Source organism: Ruditapes philippinarum, unplaced genomic scaffold (assembly GCF_026571515.1).
Source record: "Ruditapes philippinarum isolate M1 unplaced genomic scaffold, ASM2657151v2 ctg21794_1_1_1_1, whole genome shotgun sequence".
In the NCBI taxonomy this organism is placed as follows: domain Eukaryota; kingdom Metazoa; phylum Mollusca; class Bivalvia; order Venerida; family Veneridae; genus Ruditapes; species Ruditapes philippinarum.
Genome location: NW_026854884.1, coordinates 1 through 10,785, shown reverse-complemented (window position 1 = coordinate 10,785; position 10,785 = coordinate 1). Strand labels below are relative to the sequence as shown.

General features: G+C 35.1%; 1 protein-coding gene across 1 annotated transcript; it reads right to left on the bottom strand.

The window, feature by feature from the left end:
• Positions 1–770: 770 nt before the first annotated feature.
• LOC132741415 (serine/threonine-protein kinase SMG1-like) lies at positions 771–9,350 on the bottom strand (the record flags this gene model as incomplete). The annotated part of the gene is made up of 9 exons (XM_060729566.1): positions 9,246–9,350; positions 7,340–7,480; positions 6,794–6,898; positions 5,886–5,972; positions 5,057–5,192; positions 4,501–4,594; positions 3,239–3,337; positions 2,869–2,987; positions 771–848 (listed from the first exon to the last, which is right to left on the bottom strand). Coding segments are annotated over exons 5-9 (414 nt in total), but the record flags the coding sequence as incomplete, so codon positions are not given.
• Between the last annotated feature and the right edge of the window lie 1,435 nt (positions 9,351–10,785).

Genomic DNA, 10,785 nt, shown 5'->3' with positions numbered 1-10,785 from the left:
AGTTGAAAATTGCAAAATTTTACTAAGTCAAGGGCAATAACTCTGAAAATACTAAAAATATCCAGACGAAAATACCCAGGTGCACAACTACACATGCTGATCAACATTCCTGTAAAGTTTCATGACTCTAGGTCAAATACTTTTTGAGTTACATGCGACACAAGTTGAAAAATGCAAAATTTTACTAAGTCAAGGGCAATAACTCTGAAAATACTAAAAATATCCAGACGAAAATACCCAGGTGCACAACAACACATGCTGATCAACATTCCTGTAAAGTTTCATGACTCTAAGTCAAATACTTTTTGAGTTACGTGCGACACAAAAGTGAACGGACGGACGGACGGAAGGACGGACGGAAGGACGGACGGACGGACAGACGGACGGACGGACAAGGGTAAATCTAAATGCCCGCCACTATCGTGGGGGCACAAAAATGTGATTTATTTTGTCAAGTTTCTAGCCACTCTTACATTTTAAGGTCATAAGCTGATGGAGAAAGATTCCTCCTCCCTGTGTATTGTTTCAGACACAAACTGACAAGTGAGTGGAAACACTAACCTCCTTAAAGTTACCTTGATAGCTTGCAGGATAATTATGGGTAAATTCTTTGGAGCCAGCAACCTTGATCACTTGACCAAAGAAGCCAGATTCAATTTGAAATTACATACAGCATTGACACATAATCAATCAATCAATCAATCAATCAATTTGAAAAGACATGGTACATGTACATACAGCATTGACAAAGTAAAACCACATAAGCTCACCTGAAGTGCTGTATATACATTGTGTGTAGACATCATTCCCTTGTATAAGACAAAAAATTGTTCACTGTCTTCACCAACCTGTAATATATTGCTTTACTACTAAATTATGCTCCTCTAAACAAGTATATTAAATAATACTTACATAGCAAGATAAGAAAGGTAAGAATGAATGAGTTTTTTTTCTGAAATAGGGAAACATCTAAAAATTACTGAAAGCAAAGCTAACTAGAACTGCCACTATCTTGGCGTGAATACCCCCGCATAACACTTTGTCAGAATCAACAGTGGCCATTTAGCGCTCAAGGACAACCTCCCTGCCAAATCTGAGGTTACTAAGCCAGTGCATTGCTAAGTTATGTATTCTACAAGCTTAAAATGTGAAAATGTCAAAATCAATACATTGCGGACAGGACATTCTTTAGCAATTGAGAAGAAAAGCTTTTTTTGTCAAGGTCCCTGTGACCTTGACCTTCGACCCAGTGACCTCAAAGTCAATAGGGGTCACCTTATAGTCATGACTAACCTCCATGCCAAATATGAAGACTTTGGGTCATAGGAATCTTAAGTTATTGGGCGGACAAGCTTTTTGAAGTCAAGGCCCCTGTGACCTTGACCTTTGACCTGGTGACCTCAAAATCAATAGGGGTCATCTACTAATCATGACTAACCTTCATGCCAAATATGACGACTGTAGTCAAAGGAATCTTAAGTTATTGGGCGGACAAGCTTTTTGAAGTCAAGGCCCCTGTGACCTTGACCTTAAACCTGGTGACCTCAAAATCAATAGGGGTCATCTACTAATCATGACTAACCTCCATGCAAATATGAAGACTGTAGGTCAAAGGAATCTTAAGTTATTGGCGGACAAGGTTTTTGAAGTCAAGGCCCCTGTGACCTTGACCTTTGACCTAGTGACCTCAAAATCAATAGGGGTCATCTACTAATCATGACTAACCTCCATGCCAAATATGAAGACTGTGGGTCAAAAGGAATCTTAAGTTATAGGGCGGACAAGCTTTTTGAAGTCAAGGCCCCTGTGACCTTGACCTTTGACCTGGTGACCTCAAAGTCAATAGGGGTCATCTACTAATCATGTCTAACCTCAATGCCAAATATGAAGACTATGGGTCAAAGGAATCTTAAGTTATTGGGCGGACAAGCTTTTTGAAGTCAAGGCCCCTGCGACCTTGACCTTTGACCTGATGACCTCAAAATCAATAGGGGTCATCAACAAATCATGACTAACCTCCATGCAAATATGAAGACTATGGGTCAAAGGAATCTTAAGTTATTGGGCGGACAAGCTTTTTAAAGTCATGCCCCTGTGACCTTGACCTTTGACCTAGTGACCTCAAAATCAATAGGGGTCATCTACTAATCATGACTAACCTCCATGCCAAATATGAAACTTTGGTCATAGGAATCTTAAGTTATTGGGCGGACAAGCTTTTTGAAGTCAAGGCCCCTGTGACCTTGACCTTTGACCTGGTGACCTCAAAATCAATAGGGGTCATCTACTAATCATGACTAACCTTCATGCCAAATATGACGACTGTAGGTCAAAGGAATCTTAAGTTATTGGCGGACAAGCTTTTTGAAGTCAAGGCCCCTGTGACCTTGACCTTAAACCTGGTGACCTCAAAATCAATAGGGGTCATCTACTAATCATGACTAACCTCCATGCCAAATATGAAGACTGTAGGTCAAAGGAATCTTAAGTTATTGGGCGGACAAGGTTTTTGAAGTCAAGGCCCCTGTGACCTTGACCTTTGACCTAGTGACCTCAAAATCAATAGGGGTCATCTACTAATCATGACTAACCTCCATGCCAAATATGAAGACTAAGGGTCAATGATATCTTAAGTTATTGGGCGGACAAGAAAAAACCGACGGACGGCCGGATGGCCGGACGGCCGGACGGACAAGCTGATTCCAGTATACCCCCCTTACAACTTTGTTGTGCGGGGGTATAAAAATAAAAGATAACAGATCCTATGGAAATGAACCAACCATACAGTAGATAATGTAAGAAATATAATCTTTATTTACTCATTAATAGAATTTATGCCATAAAAAAATACAGAAGAAATAAGCTCACCTGCTGGCTGGATTTGATCATATCTAGAAACTGTGAGACATTGCCACTCATACTACAAAGTTCTTCTAGGAACCAGTCACCATCCCGAGATGTTAAATCCATCAACCTATCTCCTACACCTGTACCATAAAATATATGTATGAATATGAGAAAACAGCAAAAATTATAAAACTGCTTTGGTTGGTTAAAAACCACTCATCATCAACTTTTCCCTTAGACATGCTGGGAATTATTGTGGTTGTGGTAACTCAAGATGTGGTTTGACACAATCATAGGAATTCTTTTCTATTTCATGCATAAGAATGCTAAATTTAAAAATACATTATTAACAAGGTTTAGCTACTTAAAGCATAAACAGGATAAAGTTTACCTGTTGCAGCTGCCTCCATTTGTATGTTACGTTTATTGAGGGCACATAGAGCTGTCACAATAACTGCTGTCAAACTGCTCTCTCCACACTCGCCATTCTCTGTAATATACATGTAACAAAAAAATTCAGAAAAACAGTTTTTATATGTGGAAACTGCACTAAACAAAGTCAGTTTATTTATCATTTGAGGAGAAATTCTTACAAATTTAACTTTCCAAGATCTAGCTACAGTGATAATCCTTTAAAAAAACTAGAAATGTGTCCATAGGACACGGATGCCCCCACACGCCACTGTTCTGTCAATCTTATGACTCTAGGTCAAATATTTTTTGGACCACATGTGCTAAAAATCAACAAAGGGTCATAATTCTGTTAAATTTGGTCTCAGCAAAAATTCCTTCCTTTACTACCATCTACACATTAAGGTTGTTCATCCCTGGAAGTTTAAGCAAAATCTGCCATCCGGTTTAAGAGGAGTTGCGTTCACAAAATTTCTACATAATATATAGTGAAAAAATCAACAAAGGGCCATAATTCTTTTAAATTTGGTCGCAGCAAAAATTCCTTCCTTAACTACCATCTACACATTAAGGTTGTTCATCCCTGGAAGTTTAAGCAAAATCTGCCATCCGGTTTAAGACGAGTTGAGTTCACAAAATTTCTACATAGTATATAGTGAAAAATCAACAAAGGGCCATAATTCTGTTTAATTTGGTCGCAGCGAAAATTCCTTCCTTTACTACCATCTACACATTAAGGTTGTTCATCCCTGGAAGTTTAAGCAAAATCTGCCATCTGGTTTAAGAGGAGTTGCGTTCACAAAATTTCTACACAGTATATAGTGAAAAAATCAACAAAGGGCCATAATTCTGTTAAATTTGGTCGCAGCGAAATTTCCTTCCTTTCCTACCATCTACACATTAAGGTTGTTCATCCCTGTAAGTTTAAGCAAAATCTGTCATCCGGTTTAAGAGGAGTTGCGTTCACAAGATTTCGGGACATACAGACGGACGTACGGATGGACAAGTGCAACGCTATATGCTCCCACTTTGTGGGGGCATAAAAACTCCAAAATTCTGTAACAGAAATTTCAACAACAATATTGAACAACAATTTGTATTTTAAATAACACATAAAATAGATCAATACAAATGTAAATAGAGTTAATTTTCTAGCAGTGAGCAAGAAAGGCCACTCAGCAAAGGCACACTGTACCTTATTTGAGATAACATACAATCTACCATTGTATAAACATGGATTACCTTTAACAAAAACATCAATGGCAGCTTTACTTTCCTGTACTTGTAACTCTAACAGTCTCACTTCTACCTTCTCCATCTTTCTACGATCCAACAGCTATAACATAAATTAAATAAGATATAACAGAAGCTTTGTCCTAGTAGTTAAGGTTTTTCTGCAGCTTAACTTAAGTATCATTTGCTTGGGCCTAACTAAGCTCCTTCACCAGCTGCGTGATTCCAGAGAGGTTAAAATAAGCTTAACATTTTCATCACACAACAATATACAAGCTAAAGCTAAATAAAAGAAACAGTCTGAACACAAAATGTCTCTTGAGATATGACTGTTATGTTTATCTCATTGATGTCAAAGTAAACAAGACCACACTATTAACATTTTGAGAACATTGTTGTATCATTAACTTTAGACTGAATATCATTAACATATTTTAGCCTAATTTATATGTACCAGTCAACTGAATATTTCTCTCAACATATTACCAACTTCTGTAATGTACAGGCTTGTAAAAATGTGTACATTTTAGCTGAAAGGAGACAAGATACGTTATCAAGAATATACCTTGATAAGCCTGGCATTGGGCATCTTGTATTATAGTCTGTAGCTTCAGCTCTGTGCCAGTACCAGCTGTATTTTAGTCTGAGAGACAACAGAGTCACCATACATGTCATGGAAATGATGAACAATCTCTACACACCTATATCATAAATATAAAACACTGAACAATGATCCCTTTTTTTTTATTATGATTATAAATTTATAATATCAATCCTTACACTGCCATATATATATACAAATAATTATAATATGTGAAAAGATTAAACATTGTGTAGACACATCCTGGCAGGGTTCAGACTATCAACAGAGGACAAGCTACTGTGTAGATCATAACCTATAAGGCCACGTAGGCCCTTTAGTATTCTATATCAGGCCTGACATTAGGTTATTTTTGCTATTAACCCTCACAGTGCTAAACTGAAAAATTATCTTTGTTCCGCTTTTAAATATGAATAGTCCATTGTTACTTCAACACTTTCACCTGCTGAGCCAAAGTGATGTTCTTTACCAGCAGAATAGATCTAGGACCAGCCTGGCACCACCTGTGCAGTTTGACCAGGTTCGTACACTGTTGGCTAACTAAATTCAAATTATCATCTTGATATACCTAAACAGTATAATATAGTTCTAAATAAAGAATTGAAGCTAGTCAAGTCCATTTTAGAAATTCAGCAGGTTGGGGGATGTTGGAATTAAAATACTAAATTGAGCAGTCAACAGTATAGTCAGCTCAAACTGCATGGATGTGTGGTCTGGCCTAAGCTGTAAACTAATGTCATTACAGGCACTAGTACCTCAAGGATCAATAATTTTTAACAGAATGATGACTCACTTATTGTCAGTAAAATCCAAGGAGAGTTCCTTCAGCCAATGCAGATAGTTGCTTGTTCTTGTGTTTATCTGCGAAACTAGCTCCAAACTGTAATATAAAAATCATAACAGTTTGATTAGTAAATGCGTCTGATACAATGACAGTTCTAAGTTCTATTGTATGATGCTAGCTAAATGAAAATTGGAACCATCCATATTGACCATGTGTTTCCATCAGTTCTCATAAAAAAAAATCATTGCTTTTAAAACCAATGTTTTTATAACACAATGAAATGGTTAAATGGTAAATGATATACCTAAGAATTGTCTCTTCATTCTTATCTTCTTAAAGCAGCATGCCTCCAGTTTAATGCTTATTTTCATGAAAATTTTCTAAATGTATATAGTAACCAAAAGGAAGCAACTGACACATTATTTATGGCACTTACAACCCACGAAAATTACAAAAAGAGGGTCAAATTGCAAAAATTTGCCCTTATTTTTGCGGTTAGTAATACAGTAGAAAATAAAGTTAAAAATTAGCAATTAGTCACTGCAAATTTTTCTTTGAATCTTGAATCTTTCTACTTTTTCCTAAAATCTTAGTACATTTTTCATTAAGTTTGATTTTATTTGAAATTTTTTGGCTCATCTGGAGGCATGCTGCGTTAACACAATTAAACATCAACAAAATTCTTTGCAGTTAAATAAATAATCCTTGTAGAAACATTATAAACTGATGTTAAACCTGAAGCATTATAAATTTGTATTACATATATGTCCTACTTTTAAGTTTGATGGATTTATAGAATCAAAATACTAAATCTGAGTAGCCAGTACATAGAATAACAGACTGCCCTGGTTTTCATACTGGCAGTATATAGGTCTAGAGTTATAGCTATAAAAGTACAAGGAGGCAGCACAAGTTACCTGTGACACAATAGTTCCATATGTATGTAGGACATCTATCACTCGGTGAAGATTGGCTCTCTGAATCTGAAGGTTGGATGTTAATTCATTCTCTACTTGTTCACACTGAAAATATAAATGTCAAACATTAAATAAAACATACCTATTAAACTAACACACATTTAATGAAATTTAAATCTATGTCATATATCAATAACTAAGTTACACATCATAGTTATAAAATACTGTTTCTTTCTCAGACACGAGATAAAGAACAACCTATTCACTAATCTCTGTGTCAAAGAAAAACCTATTCGCTTATCTCTGTGTTTAAATGTATCTCTGCAGAAATTTAAACCTTATATAAATTTCTTCCTTTAAAAAGTCAAATGTTTGTTGATATATGTAACTTAATAACAGTTATTTCATTAAAGTACACATTGTCATCATTATTCATAAAGCCATCTAAAAAATTGATTCACATCAAAGAAACATCCTGCATGACAGAATGCAATAATCTGAATATATCCCATATAAACAATGTATGAACAGTTTTAGAGGATATACCTGTTGTATGATAGAGCCTTGTCCTGCCCCCTGCAAGAACTCTTTAGCTGTAGCAAAACTTGGTGTACCCAGGTTTAGAGAAGAGGCTATGTCAGCACACATCTTCTGGAAGGCTGATCCCTGGATCTTCATCATCACATGCTGGGTTAATAAGGAAAATGTTTCAGTTATGTAAGTACCTTTCAATACATTCTTTAAAACAAGAACGTGTTTGTTAAACACAAATGCCCCCGGTTCAGATTCTTGTCAGTAGCAATATTTCAAAAAATGTTTACCCATTCACTCAGTTATGGACAGAAAAATTGCCAAAAAATTGTAAACACAAGTTGTATAGCTTGACAAAGTCATGGCATTTTGTAATTGTGAAAAATATAAGTTGCCAAGTCATTGCTCTGACTTGTGAAGTTGAAAAATATTCAACTTCATGCAAGTTCTCTTCCTACCAAATATGAAATACATCTGTCATTAAATAAAGGCTGTATGGGGCAAAAGTGTAAAAATCTATTTTGAGCACTGGTGACCTTGACTAAACTGACCCCTAACTCTATCCAAAAGAAGAATACCATGTAAGTTATCTTCCTACCAAATATGAAATACATCTGTCATTAAATAAAGGCTGTATGGCAAAAGTGTAAAAATCTATTTTTAGCACTGGTGACCTTGACCCAACTGACCCCTTACTCCATCCAAAGGAAGAATACCATGCAAGTTATCTTCCTACCAAATATGAAATACATCCTGTCAATAAATAAAAGCTGTATGGGCAAAAGTGTAAAAATCTATTTTTAGCACAAGTGACCTTGACCCACTGATCCCCACCCCAATCAAAAGGATGAATACCATGCAAGTTATCTTCCTACCAAATATAAAATATATCTGTCACTTAATAAAGGCTGTATGAGCAAATGTGTAAAAATCTATTTTTAGCACTGGTGACCTTGACCCAACTGACCACTAACTCCATCAAAGTTTATGTTTCTATCAATTATAAATAACATCTGTCTATAGAATAAGGTCAATACACCTGTAAAAATGTAAAAATCTATTTTTCACATTGGTGACCTTGACATTGGTAACATTGGCCTTGACCCAAATGACCCCTTACTACACCCAAAGAAGGAGGACCTCCCTTGGCATGTTTGTATTAAACTAAGACATCAAATAAAAAATGTTTATATCTATTTTCTAAACCAGTGACCTTGACCTTGACCCTAGAGACCGCTTACTCCACAAAAAATTAGAGGACCATGAAAGGTATCCACCTACTAAATATAAAAGATATCATTAAAGAAATTAATCATTTAGGAGAAATTTAAGATAAATCCAACTTGCCGAAATAGGTTAACCAGACAAGGCCCTATTTTCAAAGTGGAAAAAGGGAAATAACTGGGAAATATGGATGGCACAGTTATATAACTTGGCAATATCATGTACTTTGTATTGATAAGTAAATGTGGAAATTATAAAGCCATTAGTATAGATAAAACTTAAGATATTTCCAACTTGACGTTTTAGGTTAACCATTATTCATTTTCTAAGTGCTGAAAAGGGCAATAACTTGGTAAATATGAAAGCCAGAGTTATGTAACTTGCCCAGATCGTGTACTTTGTATTGATTAGTAAGTGTGTAAACTTAGAAGCCATTGGTACAGGTAGAACTTTAGAAAAATCCAACTTGCCGTTCTAGGTTTACCTCGTACGGACAGACGAACGAACGGTTCAATTACTATATGCCCGGGGGCATAAAAAAGATATATGATTAATATGAAACTGCTTTTAATATTTGTAGAATAGTACAGTAAATACAAATGGTAAAATGTTTGACATTTTGCCGAAAAATGTTGTAAAGCTTTGATCTAATTATGTCTACCTAAGTTTTACCATTTCTAATTACAGAATATTTTACCTTATGCATCTGTTGCCAGTTAAGGCAGTCAGTAATTTTCTCCTCTACCAGTTTGTTGACAGCATCTCTAGTGTTCTTGATTACAATATACTCTTTATACCTGAAATTTTACCAATTAGTCAGTAAATTCTAATTCTATAAACAGGGAAATAAAAATAATTCATTATACTTATCGTTTAACCTTTTTCATTATTTCTTAATTATAAACTGGATTTACATAAAAATATATACTTTTGGAAGCCTTTATAAGTAGCACAGTAATGAGGCCATTGGATCTACAGCAATTGGTTCCATTAATTAAAATCCTGGTCAGACAGATGTTTTATATTTATCATGCAACTGCTATGGTAACTGCCTGATAACACTTGCCTGATAATTATTTTTGATATCAGGTCAGTAACCTGATATCAAAACTAAGCCCCGCCCATTTTCACGGACTTTTTTCAATTGCTTATATTCTCATATTACCAGCATGTGAATTCTACAATGTATTTTAATACCCTTTATAATACAAGTCTTGAATCAAGATGCGATATTTATTTATTTATCATTTCGATTTCAATTACGAATAAATTAGATAGCGCATCAACTAGATGAAGTGACGTCATAGTTTATATTGCAAATGACATCATAGATGTTCACGTCATACTATACATGTAAATCATAACAAACAGGCTAGACGATTTTCTTTGAGAACTTGTAAAAAGTTTTACTTTATTTCGCCGGATTATTATTTAACAAGTGAACAAATTGTTTTGTTTAAAAAATAAGACGCATGTTTGTGTAGCTTGTGTTTGATTGCCGATTTGACTTTTGTTTGATTGAAATTATTGTGAACTTTTGAAATTGACAATTCAAGACAAACGTGCAGTAAAGTTTATGTGATTCTTAGGGATTTTTTTCGATCGATGTTTAAAGGTAAGAATTTTATTGTGTTTCATTCTGTTGTATCTTTTATCACAGGAAATAATCTCGAGTCGAAAGAAAGAATGGCAGCCATTTACAAATTCAAAGTTTGAGGGGCGGAGGAATTTGTTTTCAAGAATTATTTCGGCAAGCCTCGCCCTTTCTAGCCCATATCAGCCTCGCCTGATAAAATTGATATCAAAAGACAGTAGCATGTTATTCTCTATAAAAAAGTTTAATTGTTTGTGTTATCTCTGATGTCATTCATATTCTATTGCTGTTTAAAAGTGATCTATATGAAGAATATGGCAGCTGTGAAACAAAAAACAACTGAGTAGTTCTGATACAGAATCACTCAACTTTTGTTACACTGTAGGAAATGCCAAACTGTAGATCAATGTATTACTGTGGAAGTGTCACTCAAAATCCAAAAGACCAAATTAACTCTCATGTAAAAGAAAATAATATTATAATTATGCAGAGTCCTAAATGAACATACAACATGTGTACAAAATTTTCCAAGCTCAGTTAAATGTTTGCTGAGAACAAAATCAAAGAGAGTAAACTTCATAAATGACAATTTACAAACCAACTAGAAAGATATGAGATAAGTCAGATTAGTTTTCCTACAAAC